At 42.6% G+C, this 23,331-nt stretch overlaps 1 protein-coding gene across 1 annotated transcript; it reads left to right on the top strand.

Moving 5' to 3' along the window:
- The first annotated feature begins 19,316 nt into the window (after positions 1 to 19,316).
- Positions 19,317 to 21,332, top strand: LOC147451667 (uncharacterized). Its single transcript, XM_086517565.1, has 2 exons — positions 19,317 to 20,014; positions 21,194 to 21,332. The coding sequence occupies exon 1, from the start codon at positions 19,450 to 19,452 to the stop codon at positions 20,008 to 20,010; it is 561 nt and encodes a 186-aa protein (XP_086373691.1). The 5' UTR covers positions 19,317 to 19,449; the 3' UTR covers positions 20,011 to 20,014; positions 21,194 to 21,332.
- The last annotated feature ends 1,999 nt before the right edge of the window (positions 21,333 to 23,331 follow it).

The following is a 23,331-nucleotide window of genomic DNA, read 5'->3' as shown; positions in this document are numbered from 1 at the left end:
ATCCGGAAGTCAGGGGTGTCTAAAAGCGACAATTTGCAAGAATTGTGACGAAACGGTTGCGGTTTTGGACATAGTTTTGACTTTTCCCTAACCAAAGCACTTGAACACAGTGGACTAAGTATACTTGAACCAAGCAAAATCTCTTAAGCCTAGAAATCATGTCTACCCTAGATTCAAACGCAGCTTACACAAGCTTGGAGAGCCCGACGATAGAGGAATATCCTCCCACAATGGATCTTCCAAACTTGCAATTGATAAAGACCCATCTTGTTGAGAGAGTTTGGATGATTGGTCATGAGAGTGAAGGACTATATAGATACATTGACAACAATGAGGTCAATCTTTATAGGTGCTCAGATCCATACCAAGAAGAGATAACAGATTACATGCTCTTATATGTTTACACATACGGAGTCGACTGTCAATGGAGATCTATAGTTGTCGATAAGTATGGACGAGAATACAGAGTTGTAGAAAGCACAAATCCACAGACTGTACTAGAAAGAGGTGGATATTTGGACAATGAAGGACCACCAATGCCTCCACCAAACACGAGAATTCCTATAGGAGTTCCAAGAAGAGAGCCACCAGGATTCCCTTCAAGAGCGATAACGAGAGAAGGATTGGGAGAGTCTCTGGTTAGACTTGTAGACAATCGACGAGTTAGACCATCCCAAGTCCAGAAATGGGTAAACAGAAAATACTCCGGAGATGAAGATCCGAGAGATCATGTAGCGGCTTTTAGAAGAGTGATTAGAGCATAGGTAGTTTCAGATTTTGCGACACAGTTTGCAGGATTTGGATTGACTCTAGAAGATGATGCAGCTACTTGGTTCGACTCGGTGGAAATATGGGATTTTGAGACCCTAGATGAGCTGTTTGAGGAGTTTATTGAAGAATTCTCGCCAAAAGGCATTGCTCACAACACGGTCTCGCAAATCCATAGATTCAAACAGAAAGAGGATGAATCAGTACGCAAAGCATCATTACGACTCAAGAGATATGTTAAGCTCTGTCCGAGAGCGGAATTACGTACGCAAGCACGACTGATGATGATCTTTATCCAGGGAATGAGACATGCGGGCCTTCAGAAGGATCTGCATATGATAAGGAGGATGACGCTAAACGAGTTGATCAAAGAAGCTCTTTATCTAGTGGATAACTGTGAGGCATACAAAGAAAAGGACTTAAAGAGTCAAGGAGATGACACATCCTCTCAGCACAGTGTTTCACAGATAAGTGAGTCCATTGCCAAGCCAACGGCACCTATTGATCAAGAAAAGCTTATCGACGACTTGGTCAAGAGGTTGATTCCTCTTGTAAGGTCTGATTCGGGAGAACCGAAGTGGTGTGAAATTGAGAGAAAATGGACGAACCATACGGAGGAAGAGTGCTATTATAGCATGGAAAATGCTAGAGAGAGATATGTACAACCTGTTCCAGAAGCACCTACTCCACCTAGATACATTATGGGGAATGCGCCAGGACCAGTAGGAGTTTTAAGGCCACAACTTGTCTTAGGACAACAAACTCCGCTGCCAGGTGCTAGAATGCAGGTAGACATGAGATACATGCCAATGATGGAAGAATCAAATAAACCAACGCCAGTACCAGCTACAATGTGGTATAGCAACCAAAGTGGGTACTACCCTTCGGAGCAACAAAATGTGAGAGCAACACATGGAGTGGTGAGGCGGGTACAACTTCCACCTCCTGGGTTTCAATCAAAACAAAGAAGGTATGAAATGGACGAAAGGACATTGAGATTCATTGCAAATAGCGGCTTATCTAGGTCAAATCTTGCTTATATCCAAGAGGAAATGCTAAAAGAATCTCCTCAACCAGAGACAAATTGTCACAAAAGTCGTGACAACCACTTGGTCAAACAATGTCCTCATACGGAGATCACTGAAGTAAATGCCTATTGTCTTGAGTGTGGCATCACTCACTTGGTCCCCGATTGCCCGAAAAAACCAAACCAACTCAGGAAAATCACGACAAATGTATCAGGGATTGTTCAGCTACCTAGTAGCTCAGAAAATGAAAATGTCATACCAGCTCAAGTGGTTACGAGAGCGCAAGCTCAAAAGGAAGCCGATGAGAATCCAGAGACAACGAACATGGAAAGTGACATGAGTCCAAAGACAGATAATGGACCAAAGACAGACGCACCTAGTCAGAAAACCAAGAGCAAACGAAATAGTTGGAAAGCTAGAAAGACTGGGATGAAAGCACGCAGGGAACGAGAGCAAAAATCCCTAGCTGAGAAGCTTACCGAAGCTGAGGAGAAGATAAAACAACATGAGGAAAAGGAGGCACCTTCTCTTACACAGATGGTTAAACCTCTAGAAGAACCATCCACGGATGAGAAATCGAGAAGTGCTAGTTCAGGAGGATCTGTGTTGGCAGAAAAGGTTAATGAGACATTAGATGCCCTCTTGAAAGCCTATGATGGGAGGCTCAAAAACAACCAAATCCAAGAACAGAGGTGGATGACATATCTCTATGCGGAATTAGAAAAGCAAAGGTTGGAAATGTACAGGAAAATGATTCAAACAGCCCAAGCTTTACTAGAACCACCAGTTGCAAAACCTGAGGATGTGATCCGTGTCATGCCTACACAAGCAATCCCACCAAACCAGGAACTAAAAGAGCCAAATTCTAGTCATGAGCAAAGACCAAAACTCAAAGACCCAGCATTAGAACCAAGGATAGTACTGAATACCACGGATAACTCTTCCGAGGGATTTCACCAAGCTATACCTGAGGATTGTAAAGAGATAGATGGTCTTGACGAATTGTGGAAAGAATTCAGAGAGGCCAATGAAGCCGATGACCTAAGAAGACGAGTAGACAAGACTGGCGACGAACGAGGAGTGTTTCTACCACCAATAGAGGAATTTGAGACTGGATCTCAAATGAATCTAGACGTGCGATCGTATTGGGGAGACAAAGGATCTGTACAATCTATGGATATTCAACCCCATTCGCTAAGAACACTACCGTCCTACATGGGAGAGTACGAGACCAAGTCAGATGTGGTTGCAGTCCCATCAAAGAGACTGTCTCCCAACAAGGCCATCGATTCAAAGGGGCTAGTAGATATTCTATCTACCCTAGTCACCTGTACAATAATGTTAGCTAAGTTGCTCAGAATAAGACCAAACATGTGGGCTAATGTGGGTAAATGTCTAGAGAAATTTGGTGTAAAAACCCCAATGACTCAAATCGAGGAAGGCATCAAAGAGCTTGAAATGCCTCAACTAAATACTAGGCCAGTGCCATTAAAAAAGGTAGGCAAGCATTACGAGGGAGAAGATGGAAACACCACCCTTCTTGTGGAATTCAATGGTGTACAAACCATGGCAATCCTTGACAGTGGAGCTGGTGTGTCCATTGCAACCAAAGAGGTTTGGAAAAAATGGGGAAAACCTAGCTTGAGATCCACACGAATGACCCTGCAGCTTGCAGACGGACACAAGGAAAAGCCCATAGGACTGTTAGAAAAAGTAATTGTTACTTCTTATGGCATTGAATATGAAAACACTTTTGCTGTTGTTGACTTTGGCAAGAAGAACAACTATGAAATCATTCTGGGAAGACCATTCATGCGACAATTGAAAATGGTCCAAGATTGGGGTTATGACCATATATACCTGAGACATATGGAAACCATAACAAAGGTAAACTTGAGGGACCATAGCTATAGGGATGTGACGAGAACACCGATTGAGGAGTTTGATTCCGCCACAGTAGCAGGATCAGAACTTCCAGCTTGGTTAGGTAAGCCTAAAGACCTGTGGATGTGTGGAGCTTCACAATGTGGTAGCTTGAAACGTGAGGAATGTATCCTAGAACGGGTTATAGAGGATATGGACTATATCCCAGAACCATTTCCTGAAGAAGAGTTAGAGCCTTTTGGATGGGAACACATCTTGGCTGCTCTGGACGTGTGCGCCGTGGAGGATGCTCCCACAACAAAGTTTTGTGATGAAAATGGCTATGATGTCGTTCCTTATTTTGCAGTGAGTGTAATCCAGGAAAACGAAGAGTACCAGACATCAACAAGCTCTCGAAATAAAGATCAAACAAAGAAATGTGGAGAATCAAAAGATGAAGAAGACGACGAGTTCTATGACTCTGTAGAACACTTCAAGCTTCAAGAAGATCAACGACCCAAGAATCAATGTCATTGCGACACGAATAAAGTGCATCAAAAGTGGATTCCAAAGTCCTCCAAGAAACTACAACCCACAAGCAAACAGACATTAACTTTCCAATACCATCCAAAAAATCAAGGGAAAGTACAAGAAGTCAACCTTGCTGAGGATAGTAGCGATAGTGATGAATCTTACGACATCCCCTATCATCAACTCAGGCCATCACTATCACCAACCCCTTCTGCAATAACCATGACAGGTCAAAAGAACAGGACAACAAGTCAAATCCAAAAAGCTCGACAAATCTGGATACCAAAAAGCCAAAGATAAAGAAGACAAAGATATGGATCAAGAAGACAAAGATCTCTAATGACAAAAACAAGGAAAGCGTGCACGAACGGGTAAGAATATCACAAAGTCGCAAGCTTTCACAACTCAGGTTTGGGCTCCAAAGAAGTTGATTCATGCACAAAAAAATCAAGAATTCATTTGGATTCCAAAACAACCACAGTATCAACTTTCAAAGCCTGAATCCCGTCACCAACCAAGCGTACAAGGGCTGAAGCAAAGACCATTGTTGACTCACACAACAAAAAGGTGGATCCCAAAGAAGTCTCTTCAAACAAAAACGAAGCACGGGCAAGTATGGGTTCCCAAACGAGAGCCAGCAACAAAACAGCCAATAATCGCAAAGAAATGGGTCCCAAAGAAAAACAACAAAACTGTTGTCAGTGCATCGCCGCTTGAATTCTTACAATTCTTCCTACGATTACAGTACAGTTAGAAGAGACAACATAGGAACTTATTTGGATACTAAGTGCAGTATGTTGAAACTCTCTAATAGGCCAACCAAACAAACCAAGCACCAATTCACGAATCAACAATCAACCAAGTCTGGGTAGCCAAAGAGTTATGCCAAGCACAAAAATATTAGCCTTGGATATGGATCCCAATGACAATAACATTAGGAAAACATCCAAACCTTATGCCAAGTAAAGAGACGCCCAAACAACAAGTATGGAGGCCAAAACATCCCAAGAAAGTTGTTAACACGGTAGGTCTTGTTGAATTTTTACAGATGACTATGAAAGCTCGTGTTCCACTACTCCAAAAAAAGCTATATGGGCCATTGCTCCATCCACCTTGTTCCCATAATTTTTAATTTATCCAAGAGGACTCAGATACGAGAGGGGGGAGACATGATGGAACTCATGGAAAAAGGATTTTTACATATTAACGGGCATTGCCTTACAATGGGCTCAATAGAAAGCTTTCTATCCTGCCATGCTTCATATCGAGTAATAGACTGCAAAGCTTTCGTAGGACACATGTTAAGTACATAAGTGGCACACATGATGGCCTCAAGCCAGAAAGAATGTGGCAAAGCTTGACTTTTGACCATACATCGTGCCATTTTCATAAGTGACATGTTTTTCCTCTTAGCTACACCATTTTGCTGAGGCATATAATGCATTGTACATTGGTGTTTTATCCCACGACTAGCCAAAAATGCATTAAATTCATGAGACACTCCCCCCTCGATCGGAACAGAGGTTGCCCATAATACATTTTGAGACATTTTCAACCATAGCCAGAAATTGTTTGAAGCACATAAAAACTTCGGACTTCACTTTAAGCGGAAATACCCATGCACATCACCAAAACTGAGATCATGAATTGTACATCTGTCATCCACAAATTTGACTACAAGTCCAAGTCTAGCAAGTGCAGATACAGACCAATGATTCTTCTTGATCCAAGGGACATAAAGTGCATCAACAAGTGTGAAAGAACTGCCATTTGCAACAGTAAGCACAATCTTTCCAACTCCCTGAAAACAGGATAAGAGGCATTGTTGGCACAAGTGACTGAATTCCCATGAGGGACAGACTCAAGAGAGGTGAGCAATTCACGATGTGAGGTAATGTGCTTTGTAGCACCACTGTTGAAACACCACACATGTGAATCTGCAGCGAACGACATGCATGCATCATGAACAACAGAATTGTAAGTGCACTCTGCACTAAAAGCCCATTCTGCATCAACATCAACATCATAGTCTCATTTCACAGAAGACTCAACCATGGCTGCATTTGTAGTGGAACCAACATTTGCAGTGGAACCACCCTCTTTCTTCTTAGCCTCTTTGGCCTTCAACTTAGAACACTGCTTGATCAAGTGATCATTAGCTTTACAATAATGGCAACGCATCTTCTTTTTGCCCTTATCACGAGAATTTCCAGATGAATTACTGCCAACGAAAGCATTAGGAACAAAACTTTTGCCACTCGCAACAGAACCATAAGAAGTGGCTGCATTGCTGTTACCACCCTTTCTTTGAGAAGCAATAAAAGCCTGTTCAACTGCATGCTGCCTAGTCCTGATGTTTTTGGAAAGTGAATCTTGCAACAACAATGTATATAATGCATCAAACTTGACAAATTCAGGATTTCCTTGGGTCATAAGTCTCCAAGTACTAGCAAAATTCTGGTAAGAATCTGGTAAGGCGTCAAGAACAGTCTACACAAGGGAACTGTTTGAAATGACTTCACCTGCAGAAATAAGTTGCTCATTGATATCCTTGACACCAGGAAGGAAAGTGTCCATATCATCTTCCTCATGCATAATCTTCGATTCCAGCTCTTTACGCAACAAAGCAATTTTAGCCTCATTGTAGCTTGCATAAAGACCTGCTAGAATGTCCCAAGCCTGTTTTGCAGATTTCACTTAACGAATGTGAGGAGTAATGGTACGCTTCACAGACAACACAATCAATGCATGAGCCTGCACATCCTTTACATCCCAAAGAGCTTGTTCTATCGTAGGCAAAACAACTCTAATAGCAACAATTCTTGCAGCAAGACCTGCATCCTCAACATCGCCTACATCCTCAAAACCAGGACGTACATCAATGCCCTGCACAATATTCTAGACACCCTTTGACACAAGAACATGTTGCATCATGTAAGCCCGCATAGGGTAATTGTTCCCATCCGACCTGTCCTCAGTAGCAAACATCTTGAATACATCTATGTTGTTGTCAACCATGGATTGCATGTGCATGTGCAGACCTTCCTGTAGTGGAAACGGAGGCCGAAATGAGGCCGAATAAAAAATCTGAGCAGACTGAGCTCTACGAGCCTTCCCAAAAAAAATTCAACCTATTAACGCTTGCCAAAGCTCACAGAAATAGGGGAAAGTGAGTAGGCGTGTGCTAGAGTTGCTGGCGACTAAGCCAGGGAGGACGACACCTGCTCTAATACCAATTGTTGGAATTAGGGTTGCAGAGAAACGCACACAGCTTGGAGAAGACGAAGGAAGCTCAAGGCACGCAAATGAGAGTGTGTTACTTAGTGTGCAATGGAAAGATAGATAGCCCTAGAGTGATGGACGTATATACAATGCACGGGGGAGAAAACCTCCTAAAGTGGGAAAAAATGCCCCCGACGGTCCTAGTGTGTTCACACACATCACTACCACATGTATATGGTAACACTATGGCCATCCAATAGGATTTGAATGCACCTTGGGGGCAACTTGGGCTAGGAAGCTGACATGTGTCCACTATGCCCTTTGTGCAAAGGGAGCTTGGAAGAGTGTGTGTGTGTGTGTGTGTGTGTGTGTGTGTGTTTCTCTCTCATCCCCTACAAAAATGGCTTGCCCCCTCCTTGATAGGGATGTGGGAAGACTTTTGAGTCTTCCCACAAGCATCTAATTTTCCCTAGGGTATGACCATTGGAGAGTTCATTTATTTTTGGAACCTTAGCATTTTGGAAGTCTTAATGGGCTAAACCCTAAGGTCTTTGAAGCACCATTCATGCACATTGCTCTTTTGCAGATGGCCCCCCTTTGGATCCCTATTTTCCCTCCTTTGAACCAATATTCTAACTTTTTCTTCCCTGGCACTTCCCCATATCAAATGATCAATTTAAGATGAGAAAATCATTTAGGAGAATTAGATATTAGTTATTATGACACCCTCACACAAGGCAAGCTTGGTACAAAGAAAGCAAATAGGACACTTGTCAAGCTCCTCTTGATGTTGCCCTCATAGTGTCCCTAAACCTATTGGTTGGCCTCCCAAGGGGTCCAATGATACTTTAGTTAATTTAATTAATTTTTAATGCATTTATGAAGTCCTCTCTCTCTAAGGGAAAAGGAGGACACTTGTCCCAAGGTTACCCTTGTTGCTTGATATGCACCAAGCATGTGATTGGCCAAGCTTGAGGAGGTCCAATCAAGTGCAAGCTAGTGCTAAAAGAGGGGGTCGACCAAAGGAAGGGGGGTTAGCTTGGGGGGTATACTCCCCCCCCCCCCCCCCCCCCCCCCCCCCCCCCCCCACCACCACCACACACACACACACTCTCTCTCTCTCTCATTGTGTGAGTTGCAAAGTGCAAGAGCTCCATCTCCTTCTCCAAGCTTGTAGAGAAGGGAGAATCTATAGTACAATACCCAATTGGAGGGGGGACCTGCTCCACATAAATCCGGTCCTCAAATGTTGTCAAGTTCTCTAAACTAACTCTCTTGCAAAAGTATTGTTCATGCCAAGTTATTTAAGTATTATGGTTATGTTGCTACCGCTAATTAAGTTCACCCTCTATGTTCTCAAAGTAGTCTCACAAAAAATGCTCACTCTAATTCTCCTAATTCCACTATTCTCAAAGTTCATAGGCCATTTCCATTACAATTTCTTTGCTATGGCTTTGGTGTTGTCCTTCTACTTCTCGTGCTACCGTCATTGGCATCTTTCACTTTGCCCTTAACATCCGATCTCTAAGACCCCTGAGAGTGTCTTTGAACTCTTTCTTAACATCTTTATCTGGACTAGTATGAGGATCACCAAATCCCTCACTGGCCCTCCTTCCATGACTAGCTCCCTCATTCTAGTATTGAGGTCCTTTATCAGAGCTCCACCCCAATTCTTCAACCATAATGCTAATATGGTCTTGGTCCTCAGTATAGATTATGGTTGATCTTCTTCCTCTTGATGTCCTTCTTGGCATCCAAGTGACTCAGAATTCCAATTGGGAGACTAGTTCCTATCAAGAGCTTAAGCTCACCACTATGATCACCAAAATGGAATGAATTGGTCACTTTTGACAGCTATTCTAGGTTGGAGATTCAGAGTCAGATATCATATCAGATAAAGAGAGAAACAAATTTACACTTTAGATAAACATGGAAATGAGATCTGAACTGAACTGAAAGTACAAAGTCAAATATTGGACACAAGTATTGGACTTGATATATTCAGATAACAGAAGGAGAGTACAACTAGCACTGAGCGTTGATTACAATAGAGCTGAATGACAAAAGGAGCAGTAGCTTGACTATTACAATGGCTCAAGATAGCAACTTATCAAAAGACCCCCAAAATGAAAGTAGCGGGTCCTATTTATAGGTGTCCGTATAGGGTTCTGATCGATTGTACACTGATACAATTACTACAATAACCAATGATAATATCTACCAGATTCAACTATGTATAAGTGTCTTTATAAGGCCAATGCCCACCGTCTACACATGCTCAGCCATACCATGTAAAAGAGTCGCTAATGCTGGGGTGGATCTAGCTCTATCTGCCATGCGGTGTGTAATGGAATTTGCCTATTCAATTTGAGAATAGCGGAATTTAATGAGAGTACTTTCAAGAAATGATTTTGTGAGCATAGCGGGTAGACATAATTGAAGATAGCAACATAATCATAGCAATTAGTTAACTTGGCATAGACAATACTTTTGCAAAAGAGAGAGTTTAGAGAACATGACAACAATTGAGGACCGGATTTATGTGGAGCCGGTCCCCCCTCCAATAGGCATTTGTATTATGATTTCTCCCATAAAGAGAGACTTGTTACAATACAGTCTTTGTGTTCCTTGTGACCTAGGTGATGCCATGAAGATGGAAGGCTTCATGCACCACAAACATAACATAAACTTGAAGAAAGATTTAACTATCCCAAGCCTCAGTCCCAAGACCTCAAACACCTTCGAAGGTGGAGAGAGCTAGCAGGGAATGAGGGTAGGGAAGAGGAAGAAGAAACATTTCGTAGGAGAAAGAATTAGTTCCTCACTTATCATACTCTTGTTGCTAGCATACATAATAGCATAGTAATGAAGAAGAAGGAGATGGCAAGCTTAAGCATTGAAGCATGGCTCTTGGTTGGATTTGCACTCCATAGCCAAGAGTGTTGGTGTAGGCTCTCAACCTCTACTTTCTTGGAGAGGGAGCTCTTGCACTTTGCATATCACACAATGAGAGTGCTTGTGAGTGTGTGTGGGTGAGTATACCCCCTAGGCACCCCCCTAGCTTGCTTGGGTCGACCCCCCCTTGTAGCTCATGCCTGAAGCTCATTGGACCCCTCCAGGCCTAGCCAATCACAAGCAGGAGCCATTACAAGCAACATGGGTAGCCTTGGGACAAGTGTCCCCCTTTCCCCTTTGAGAGAGAGGACTTGATAAATGCTAAAACAATTAGATAATTCATGTAATTTATCATTGGACCCCTTTGAAGCCTAGCCAATAGGCTTCAAGCAACACATGAAGGTAACATGGGTAGGGGCCTGACATGTGTCCTTGCTGCCTCTTCAAGATGGGCTTCCCTTGTGTGTGTGAGTGGGTGTTCTCTCTCTAGGCCCTAGGAAAAGGGCTCGCCCCCCCCTCTTGTAGGAATGCTTTTGACTTTTAGGTGATCAAGCACCTTACTCACCAAGCATGACAAAGCACTTGAACTAGGGGGGGTTCCCACAAGCATCTCAGGCAAGCTTCTCAAGGTACCTCAAGTACTTTAAGCATGGAGCCAGTCAAGCACCTCAAGCATCTTAATCAAGCACCTCAAGCATGAAAAACACCTCAAGCATGACAAGCACCTCAAGCAGGACAAGCACCTCGAGCTTGGGCCGGGTTCCCACCTCAAGCTTAGCCCTAGATTACTTAAGGTCAAAAGGACTTTTACACACATTTATTGGAGGTCTTCAATGAAGCTAACCCTAAGGTCTTATGCTCCATTGGTTAGCCTTGCTCTTTGATAGACCATCTCCCTTTTGGGCCCCTTTACATTGGCCCCGTGTTGAGATAGATCTAAAAGCACATACCTATATCTTAACACTTGTTCCCGTTTATTCTCCCACATTAAGTGATCAATTTAATATGAGAAAATCATTTGGGTTAGTTAGATATTAGATTTTATGACATTACCTCTCTCTTGAAATCATAGTCGTCCTCGACTATGAGGTAGAAGAGATAAAGTCTTAGTCATTAGTCAATCGTACTTAGCGGGTAAAGGATCCCTTTTTACCCTACGACATCTTTCCAAGATGGATGACTAGTCCATTTGGTGCTTGGGAGACATAGCTGCCGCAAGCATGTCTGCTCTTTAGTCCATTTCATTCTCCCAAAGTAGAGTGACAAATTCTACTTGGTGTTTGAGCGACGTCGTTATCACAAACATGATTGTAAGCATGCATACTAGTTAAATTTGTGCACAATTAAAAAGAGGACTAGTCATATAAGACAAAAACATGAGTTATTTAAAAGAAATTTGTACATTTGCTTACTCTAATGTAGCATTGTAAGCATTGACAAGGTTCATACTATCCTTAAGTTGTACTCCTTGCATCCATTTAGCATCTTCAAAAGGATAATTTTTGAACTTAATAAGATACCGTCGGATAATCTTACCATGTCGTAGTACCTTGTCTTCATGCCGAAGGATAGCTTCGGGTTGTAGCACCTCTTCTTGGTCTTCAACTTCGGGAGGGTCTTCAATAATTGGTTCAATTGGTGGCTCTCCTTTGTAGGGCTTAAGTAAGCTTACATGAAAGGCATTGTGTATAAGCCAATGGTTGGGCAACTTGAGTTGATAAGCCGTCTCATTGATAGGCTTCAAGATTTGGAAAGGACCATAGTATCTTTTTGCTAGTTTAGCATAATACTTTTGATGGCCCGTAGGATTTTTGCCCGTCGTTTGCCTTAATCGAGCCTTAGGAAACTTGAGTAAGACCCAATCATTTTCTTTGAACATTAAGGCTCTTCTGTGCTTATCAGCAGCAGCTTTTTGCCTTTGTTGAGAGATGGCTATAGCCTCCCTAATCTTTTGAAAAGATTCTTGTAGGTCACGGCTATACTCATCGGCGGCGAAGATCTTCCCATGTACTTTCAGTAGCAAGGGACTTTTAGGTCTTCCTTCTATGATCTCGAAAGGTGCTTTGCCCGTAGAAGTATGTACAGTATTATTGTAGGCATACTCTACTAGCGGTAAATACTTTTCCCATTGTGAGCGTTGATCTACTTCGGTAACATAAGTCTTGAGTAGATCGAGTATCGTAAGATTGGCTATCTCACTTTGGCCATCCGTTTGTGGGTGATAGGCCGAAGAGAAATTCAATCTTGTTCCTAGATTTTCAAAGAGACCTTTCCAGAAATTACTGGTCATTCTAGGATCTCTATCTGACACGATGGATGTGGGTAATCCATGGTGTTTGAAAATCTGAGATATGAAGAGAGTTGCCATTTGATGTGCCTTAATAGTCTTTTTTACAGGAATAAAATGTGCTTGCTTGCTAAACCTGTCGACTATTGTCCATATTCCTGTATTCCCATGGATAGACTTGGGTAATCCAAAGATGAAATCCATGGATATACTCTCCCATGGTGAATTTGGAATAGGCAATGGCTGGAGTAATCCAGGTTGCTTCCCTCTATCATACTTGGTCTTTTGGCATACTACACATTTTGAAACATACTCTTGTATGTCCACTTTCATGGTAGGCCAATAGAAATACGTCTCTACTCCTCGGAGAGTAGGTTGAATACCTCTATGCCCTGCATATGGAGGAGCATGGGATTCATACATAACCTTCTCACGAAGGGAATGGGTAACACATAGCCTATTGCCGTGGAGAAGATAACCATCCTGCAAGGTGAATGGTTCCTCTTTCTTCCCCAAAGCAAGGGCTGACATTATGTCTCTAAAGTCAGGGTCAGTAGCATACTCATCTATCATAGAGGATAGATCATTGTGAGTAGCTATAGACACCGCATTAACTTTTGGTCATCGTGAAAGTGCATCGGCAACTTGATTGTGCTTACCAGCTATGTGAGCAATATGGAAATTAAATTGCGAAAGAAAATTTGCCCACCTCATTTGTTTGTCGGAAAGCTTGGTTTGCGTCATGAAATACTTGAGACTTTGGTGGTCGGTTCATAGGATAAATGGAGTCCCCAATAGGTAGTGCTTCCATGTGTCTAGGGCATGTAGAACAGCTAAAAGCTCTTTCTCATAAATGCCCAAGACTCGTTCATCACCATTGAGCCTTCGGCTCTCATATGCTATGGCATGCCCTTCTTGAAGCAAAACCGCTCCAAGGCAATCACCACAAGCATCACATTGGACCTCAAATGGCTTTGAGAGATCCGGAAGCACGAGGACTGGTTGGGAAGTAAGCTTCTCTTTGAGTTTTTCAAAAGCATTTTGCTCCTTAGCAGTCCATACAAACTTAACGTTCTTCTTGGTTAAGTCGTGTAGTGGTCATGCTACTTGAGAGAATTTTGCTATGAAGCGTCTATAGTATGCACACATACCAATAAAGCTTCTTAGCTCATGTAGATTCCTTGGGTTAGGCCATGATTTTATTACCTCTAACTTTGATGGATCCATACGAATACCATCGTGAGAGATAATATGGCCTAGATATTGAATCTCTTGAAGGAAGAATTCACTTTTCTTTTGGTTGAGAAAAAGTTTGTTCTCCCTCAAGGCTTGAAAAATCACTTGGAGATGTTGCTTATGTTCCTCCAAAGACTTGGAGTAGATGATGATATCATCGAAGAACACTCCAGTGAATTTTCGATATGGTCTAAAAATTTTCTCCATCAAACGATTGAACGTAGCTGGTGCATTAGTCAAGCCAAAAGGCATGACTAGATATTCATAAAGACCAAATGTTGTGCGAAACGCGGTCTTTAAGATATCCTCATCCACTATCCTTATTTGATGATAGCCACTCTTAAGGTCAATCCTACTGAAGTAGGTAGAGCCTTGTAGCTTATCAAACAGATCTTCTACCCGAGGTACGGGAAATCTATTTTTGATAGTGATATGGTTTAGTGCTCGATAGTCCACACACATACGGTATGTACCATCTTTCTTTTGCACTAAAAGGACTGGAGAACAAAAGGGAGAGGAACTAGGCCTCACCATCCCTTTGTCTACCAGCTCTTGTACTTGCCTCATGATCTCCTCTTGTTGAGCTTGTGAGACTCGATAAGGAGGTTTGTTAGGCGGTGAGCTTCCTGGAAGGAGCTCAATACGATGGTCATCATCCCCTCGTTTTGGAGGTAGGTCCATAGGGATATCATCGATGAACACATCTTGGAATCCTTTTAGAAAAGTAGACAAGTCTAACTCTTCTTGATTCCTATCATTTTCATTTGATGAAACATTATTAGCTTTTAGAGACTCTTTGACATAAATCATGTACGCAGAAACTGAGCTCTTCATTGATTTATCAAAAGAAAGAGGATTTACAAGTGGAATAGTGCGACCACGCTCACTAGCATCTATATACATGTTCTTTCCCCTGTAGGTGAAGTAAATTCTCCTTTCAGGGAACTTCATGTTGGCAGCCATGCGATCAAACCATGGTGCCCCTAGGATAACATCCTGATGTTGGAGGGGAGAGATGAAGAAGTCTTCTTTGTCGACATAGCTTTGGACATGAAGCCTCAACTTCCCAATCAAGGGAGTAACGGAGGCTTGTTGTCCCTTGAAAGCTGCATCAGCTGTTACTATATCTCCCATCTCAAAAGCTTGAATGCCCAACTTGGTGGCCAACTCTATTGATATGAAGTTGAGAGTAGAGCCAGGGTCAAACAAGATGAAGGCATCATGCTCTCTTACCTTTCCCCAAGCATAGGAGAGTGATGATCCTTTGCAATGAGCATCCTCGTTTGGAGCTTCGATGGTGGAAGCCCTAGGAGTCTCATTGCGAGTATTCTTCTTGGGGCAAGAACGATAGCCATGTCCTTGCTCCCCACACTTGAAACACTTATGGTCCTTGCGAAAAGCTTCAAGCTCTTCAGGAGAGAGTTTGTTTTTACCTTTGTAAACTCCCTTCTCCTTGGACCGATTGTTGTTGTTGTTGTTGGAAGTGCCTTGGGAGTTATTTTGAGCATTGGATTTCCCCTTTGCATCATTTTTATCTTTGTTTTCCATGGGCTTGACATTACGTCTAGCCCCTTGATGAAAATTGATGCGTGAAGCAACCATGGTGTGGTGGATTACTTCGGTAATAGTACCGGGCCGTTGAGAGTTGATATATTCGGCCATCTCTTCAGGTAATCCCGCACAGAATTGTTGTCTTTGCTCGGCAAAGTCTATCTTTTGAAAGACAGTAGCTTTGAGATGTAAATCCCAAAACTTATCTACATACTTGTTGATAGACTCATGAGAGAGGAGCTTCAAGCCGCGCCATTCGGTAAGAACTTTATCTTTAGTATCGCTTGGAAGAAATTGCTTCATGATGGAAACTCGTAGAGTTTTCCATGTCTTCGGGGCTTCTCCATTGCCACGAAGGCTAGCCCACCATTGACGAGCTGATTTTTGGAAGTGCATAGCTACATGGCGTAGCTTGGAGGACTCTGTGAAGCCCTCGTCCCCAAAGGCCGCATCAAATTGCTGGATGAAGGTCAACACTTTGTCGGTAGCACCAAAGGTGCCATCGTAGGTGAGAAAAGAGATACTCTTTCCTCCCTCCTTGAACTTCTTTAGCTTTTGTGACCTTCGCCATGCAGGAAATGATTTGCGATGCCCTCCCCTCTTGTATTCTCTAGGAGAATAGCCATAACTTTCATCGGAAGAGAAGGAAGGTGAAGAAGAAGGAGAAGAGGGTGACCTCTTCCTAGCCCTTTTCTTCCTTTGTTTCCTCTCTTGCCTTTGAGAGTGATGAGGAGAAGGACTATGGGTTGCTCTTTTCCTCTTGGGAGGAGTAGGCGATCGTCTAGACCGCCTTCTTCGTGGAGCCACATCTTCAGAAGAACTTAGACTTTCATTGCTTTCTTTCTCTTTGGATTCCTCCTCTCGAATGGGAGAGAGTCTTCTTTTGGGGGTCTCTTCAAGAGGCCTCCTAAGCTCTCTCTCCTCTTGGAGAGGAAGGGAAATTCCATAGGCACGAAGTTGTTGAGTAACTTCGGCTTGCAAGGTAGGGTTGCCCATAGCTTGTTGCAACCTAGTCACAAGATAATTCACAAACATGGGAGCATCATCATTAGCACCTTCATGTGCAAAATCAAAGCTATCAATGTTCATTCTACTCTCTTGATTATTGTCAGCCATGTTAACAAAATTTTATGTATGTACTTAGTGTATGCTTTGGCAATTCAAAACCTTAGTTGCCACTCCTCTTAGCCTTTGAAAATCGGCTCTTAAGTATCTACACCCATGGCTCAAAGTGGTTAATTATAGAGAGTAGAGGAGTAGGTCTAACATAGCAGAGTTGCCAAGGGCTAGCTCCTTTCGGACTTCTTATGGCTCAATAATGGTAAAGCCGTAGGCAAGTCTAAAAAAACTCCATTATTAAGTCCAAAGCTCCCGAGGTGTGCACCATCCCCCACATAGTGGGCTTAACAAAACCGGTATTAGATCCCAGTTCCACTTACTCTATTATAATTAACAACATCAACCATTTATAGGCTACTTAAGGACCTCTCTTCTTAAGCAAGAAAAGAGAAACCAAATGCTCTGATACCAATGTAATAGAATTTGCCTATTCAATTTGAGAATAGCGGAATTTAATGAGAGTACTTTCAAGAAATGATTTTGTGAGCATAGCGGGTAGACATAATTGAAGATAGCAACATAATCATAGCAATTAGTTAACTTGGCATAGACAATACTTTTGCAAGAGAGAGTTTAGAGAACATGACAACAATTGAGGACCGGATTTATGTGGAGCCGGTCCCCCCTCCAATAGGCATTTGTATTATGATTTCTCCCATAAAGAGAGACTTGTTACAATACAGTCTTTGTGTTCCTTGTGACCTAGGTGATGCCATGAAGATGGAAGGCTTCATGCACCACAAACATAACATAAACTTGAAGAAAGCTTTAACTATCCCAAGCCTCAGTCCCAAGACCTCAAACACCTTCGAAGGTGGAGAGAGCTAGCTGGGAATGAGGGTAGGGAAGAGGAAGAAGAAACATTTCGTAGGAGAAAGAATTAGTTCCTCACTTATCATACTCTTGTTGCTAGCATACATAATAGCATAGTAATGAAGAAGAAGGAGATGGCAAGCTTAAGCATTGAAGCATGGCTCTTGGTTGGATTTGCACTCCATAGCCAAGAGTGTTGGTGTAGGCTCTCAACCTCTACTTGCTTGGAGAGGGAGCTCTTGCACTTTGCATATCACACAATGAGAGTGCTTGTGAGTGTGTGTGGGTGAGTATACCCCCTAGGCACCCCCCTAGCTTGCTTGGGTCGACCCCCCCTTGTAGCTCATGCCTGAAGCTCATTGGACCCCTCCAGGCCTAGCCAATCACAAGCAGGAGCCATTACAAGCAACATGGGTAGCCTTGGGACAAGTGTCCCCCTTTCCCTTTTGAGAGAGAGGACTTGATAAATGCTAAAACAATTAGATAATTCATGTAATTTATCATTGGACCCCTTTGAAGCCTAGCGAATAGGCTTCAAGCAACACATGAAGGTAACATGGGTAGGGGCATGACATGTGTCCTTGCTGCCTCTTCAAGATGGGCTTCCCTTGTGTGTGTGAGTGGGTGTTCTCTCTCTAGGCCCTAGGAAAAGGGCTCGCCCCCCCCTCTTGTAGGAATGCTTTTGACTTTTAGGTGATCAAGCACCTTACTCACCAAGCATGACAAAGCACTTGAACTAGGGGGGGTTCCCACAAGCATCTCAGGCAAGCTTCTCAAGGTACCTCAAGTACTTTAAGCATGGAGCCAGTCAAGCACCTCAAGCATCTTAATCAAGCACCTCAAGCATGAAAAACACCTCAAGCATGACAAGCACCTCAAGCAGGACAAGCACCTCGAGCTTGGGCCGGGTTCCCACCTCAAGCTCAGCCCTAGCTTACTTAAGGTCAAAAGAACTTTTACACACATTTATTGGAGGTCTTCAATGAAGCTAACCCTAAGGTCTTATGCTCCATTGGTTAGCCTTGCTCTTTGATAGACCATCTCCCTTTTGGGCCCCTTTACATTGGCCCCGTGTTGAGATAGATCTAAAAGCACATACCTATATCTTAACACTTGTTCCCGTTTATTCTCCCACATTAAGTGATCAATTTAATATGAGAAAATCATTTGGGTTAGTTAGATATTAGATTTTATGACACGGTGGGATGGATGGGATCGACTACGGAGGAGGGATTTGGGGTAGGTGAGGGATCTCCACCGTCATTGTAAGAAATGAAAAACAAAATCTTAGCTTATAGCAAGGAGAGTGGAGAGATATACGATGGAAAGAAGATTAGTAGCAACTCAAAAATTTAGATTATCACTATTACAAAGTGATGGCGTCATCCATCCATGCACTCTCAAGGTAGACAACTAGAGCAAGTAGGCAAGAATACAAGGGGCCGATTATCCTTCAGTATGGATGGCAAGGTTCATGGAGATGGCCTCCTTATATAGCTGTAAAGGAGCCTCTATGGACTGCCTTCTCTCATAGGAGACAGCCGTCCATGTGCCCATGTATAGCCATCCACTTAGAAATCGGCCATCGGCTGCAATCGGTCATTGACCTCTCTGGCTATCGGCAGATCGTTTTTTGGTCACTTTTTGACCGCTTTCTAGCCAAGATATTCTAACAAAAAGGAATATTTTGGCGTGAGTTTTTGGTTTTTTGACAAATAATTTTTTTCATGCATGATGGCCGGACAATTTGCTCTGTACCATCCATGATCACAAATAAAGACCTTATCAAAGTGTAAGCTTGAATACACCAAATATATGTGCACTATTGGTTTGTCCCCATATGGGGACCTTACAAATTGTGCAACATACATTACAATGGGGAAAACTGACTCGTAAGATCTAGGTACGAGATCAAGCGACGGGGCTCCCATTGCACGTGGACCATTCACCCCCACCCCATGGTTGCCCAAAGCGTGGGTTGTGTCCGCCCAAAGTCCGAATAAGCAGCTCCATTCTGCTTCGGCGTATGTCCCTTGATTTCCAAGGTATCGGTAAACAGTTAGGGTTTCTGCTGCGTGTCTGACAGCGTGACTGCCATAGGGTTTCCCCCGCGTCGTCAATTTCTTCTCTATAGATATGGTGCGTCGATACACGCAGGAGCACACGTTTAGGCATCCTTGGGGGCGAGTAACTTCGGCGTGCTGGAGAAAGTACACAGATCCAGAGAATAGGTCTCGCCTTTCACACATTCTGGAGGTGGACACCATTGACAGGAAGCTTGACAGCTCGCATGGAAAGCTTCTCACAAAGAGAGCTATCACAGTAAATGCTCCGGGACCATGGTGGCTGCAAAGGATTGTTGGGGAGACTGTGTGCCACTGCGTTGAAGACTCTACTGTTGATGCTGCTAACAAATCTATGGAAATTGTCACACGCAACGTGACCCTCAAGGACTTTGTATCTGTTGAGGAAAAATGCTGGTACTCTCCTCATCCTCAGAATCCAGATTGGACTGTACTTCGCCAGGAGACCAGCATCAGTTGCCACACTTTGTCTGCCCTAGCCTCCATGGCTGAAAAGATTGAGCAGCGCTGTGTGGAAAAGTTTCAGCAGAACAGTGCGAAAGGGCGAGAGGTTATGGAGCATGTCTGTGCCTATCTAGAGGCTGAAGCCAATGGGATTGGGGTCCGAGTCTGACCAGGTTCTAAGCTTTTCCTTACCAGAATCATCCTTGCACGTTCCGTGCGTAATTATTTTAGCACATTTTATGCATAGGAGTAATGTCTAGTTAAGTATCTACCTGTTTCAAGATATTTCTGTGAGACATGAGTATGTGTGCTTTTAAGGATGCTAGTGAACTTTTGCAAACCAAAAATTTGGACATACAGGATAGAGTAACGTCACACTTAGCATAACTTTATGCGTGGTTTCACCGTCTTTTTGACTGTAAATTTGTGGTCGCGGGCTAGGCAATGCCTTTCACGCGCAGGGTTCGTTATCACAATTGCAATAGGAGCACTGGAAGATGCTAGGCATGAGAGGGCTCATGCCATCAAGAAAAGTGGTGAATGTAGGTTTTTCGTCTCCAAGGCTATGTAAAGCCTGTAGCATTTTTTTGTGAAATCAGTTTTCTCGACCAAAATAGAGCAATCTTGTGATGTTTATGATGCACTTCTGTGAGTTGTCTCAAGTTATGTGCAATCTGTGTACTTGACTAGTATTTTGGTTTGCTTGAGTGGTGGAAATATTATGTGGTAGGGCTCATGCCATCAAGAAAAGTGGTGAATGTAGGTTTTTCTTCTCCAAGGCTATGTAAAGCCTGTAGCATTTTTTGTGAAATCAGTTTTCTCGACCAAAGTAGAGCAATCTTGTGATGTTTATGATGCACTTCTGTGAGTTGTCTCAAGTTATGTGCAATCTGTGTACTTGACTAGTATTTTGGTTTGCTTGAGTGGTGGAAATATTATGTGGTAGCTTTGATGCCTTTGCTATGGGAACATTCCTTCAGGCTGCATTTGCCACGTTGCTTGTCATTGCATGGGTTCTGGTGTAAATTGCGCAATTTTGAAACTTGGATCTTGGTTTTGCAATGTCAGAAATATTGCGTGCTAGCTTCTTTATACAATCACTTGACCCTGAGGCCTTTTGTGTACACTGTAGGATCCTTTTTTTTTATGGTTGCATTTGCCAGGTTTTTGGTTGTTGCATGGGTTTTGGTGTTTGTTTTCAATTGCATTGGTCATGGCATGGATTTATGATTGGAATGCCAGCCAGCTATATTTTGATTTAGGTTTGAATCAATCTTAGATGCATTGATGTTGTTTCGTAATAAATCTACAAGGGATGTTTTGTAAATTTTGGATTTTGTTCTCATTTACAGAGCTGCCAAATGGATAAGGGGGACCACAGACACTACAGCACATCAAAGGGAGGTCGATCGTATTGAGAAGCATACCTGAAAAGCAGTGAAAATTGTTCCTGCAGTTTTACTGCACTTTTGCTCTGCTCGATCGGTAGGAAATTCCAGACAATGAACTCATGGAATTGGACTTTGGAGCCAATTATGAGAGGATGGGAGCTGTTGCTGTGGTCTGAAGGATTTTTACATACCTCAAGTATGGTATGGACCAACTCTTGGTAATAAAGCCAATTATACAAGTCTCATTTTGTGCCTACTGTTTGGTATATGGCCTCTTTTGTAAGTTTTGCTTCTACATATGGTGCAGTGGGATAAAGTTATATTATTAATGCACAAGCTGTTTGCATTTACTTAATAATTTAATTTCCCATCATGCATCTGATCACGTTGATATTGCGGTTATCACATTTAGTTGGTCATAGTCGGTCGGAGAATCTGCACATCGAAGATGTGAATATATAAGCCCGCGAGAGAATGCACACACAAAGAGCAAGAATCTGTTTTAAATGATGTAGGATACTCCCATGGGACTGTTTATTATTTCTCTAATAAGAGGGAGAGAACAAGAAGCGAACAATGTCAAAGGAACAACACTAAGAGACCTCAAAGATTATCAGATGAGAGAGAGAGAGAGAGAGAGAGAGAGAGAGAGAGATTGGGATTTACATGGTTTCTTTGATAGCTCTCGTGGCTTTTCTAATTGTTCAACGTGTCGGGGATTCTTTTACTTTTTTCTATCAATCAGCACTCATACTTCACACCTGAAGGTTTGCTTGTATACAAGGTTAATTTGTATACTTGACACCTGAAGGTTGCTTGTATACAAGGGTAATTTTGTTTGTATACAAGGTTAATTTGTGCATTTTGACGTTTGATTTTACCCCCCAAAGTTTTACTGATTATCGAGGTTAGCTGCTCTTTTACCACCCAAGGGTTTTGCTGATTATCAAGGTAGCTGCTCTTTGGGTAAATGCTTGTTTGCTTGAAACTTACTTTGATAGGTTGGAAATTTGCAAATAAAACGCACTTTGGTTTGCCCTAAAATGGGCTCGATTAAGCTCCAAAATACCTGAACTGTTCACCTAAGGCTGGCTGCCCTGATCCACCGATCAACTATTGCACCCATGGATGCCCTTGTCACACTGGGTCGCGTCCTATGTTTCCACGAGTGAGCTAGTTGTCCACTCTAGTGGCCAACTTTTCCATGAAGTGTGCCGGCTTCTCAGCCCAAGCACTAAAGCTGCAATCTAAATGGACGTGAAGCAGCTTTTCCAGTTTCTCATGGACTCTCGGTGTGACACCATTCCCAGCAGCGGCTGTAAGCCAACAGTCTCTCATGCAGGAGCTCTGGTCATGGCCATCTAGCTCCTGTAGGCCACCCAGCCCAGTGTGACTTTGGCCTTAGTAGGTGTCAACTTTGTGGAGTTGTCCCAACCCTTTGAAGGTTGAAGGATGGTCACCTAGTGGTTGCTAGCATAGCATTGTTTTTGTGCTTTCAACATTGCGGTCAAGGTTGTCATTATCAACATGATAGATGGGTCAACAAATGGAAAAGGTTGCCCTTATTTTGTAGCTATATGGATAGTTGTTTCCAGGGTTTTGGGGTTGGTGTTGAGGTTGCCATTAGTATCATGTTACATGGTTCAACAAATGAGAAAGTTCGTCTTTGTTTTGTAACTTTTTGGATATTCCCTTCTAGGGTTTTGGGGCCTTAGGGTGGTATTGGTGATGTCAAAAATCCGCAAAGTCTACCTCAAGTTGATAGCTTTGATAAATATGTAGATAAAATGATAATAAGTAAGGTATTGAGAATAGAGTATTGATGTACACATGCTTGATGACAACAATATGATAGTTTACTCATGTTGAGAATATGTAGATAAATATGTAGATAAAATGATAATAAGTAAGGTATTGAGAATAGAGTATTGATGTACACATGCTTGATGACAACAATATGATAGTTTACTCATGTAGATAAAATGATAATAAGTAAGGTATTGAGAATAGAGTATTGATGTACACATGCTTGATGACAACAATATGATAGTTTACTCATGTTGATTTTCTAAACTCATTAGTATTAAGAATAGTAGTGT

This window comes from Adiantum capillus-veneris, chromosome 8 (genome assembly GCF_014529385.1).
Source record: "Adiantum capillus-veneris isolate H3 chromosome 8, ASM1452938v2, whole genome shotgun sequence".
NCBI classification, from domain to species: Eukaryota; Viridiplantae; Streptophyta; class Polypodiopsida; order Polypodiales; family Pteridaceae; genus Adiantum; species Adiantum capillus-veneris.
This window is presented reverse-complemented; position numbering and strand designations above follow the sequence as displayed.

Bases quoted from the DNA above. Each gene is read 5' to 3' on its own strand.
- LOC147451667 (XM_086517565.1), top strand. From the start codon at position 19,450: ATGGTGCGTCGATACACGCAGGAGCACACGTTTAGGCATCCTTGGGGG.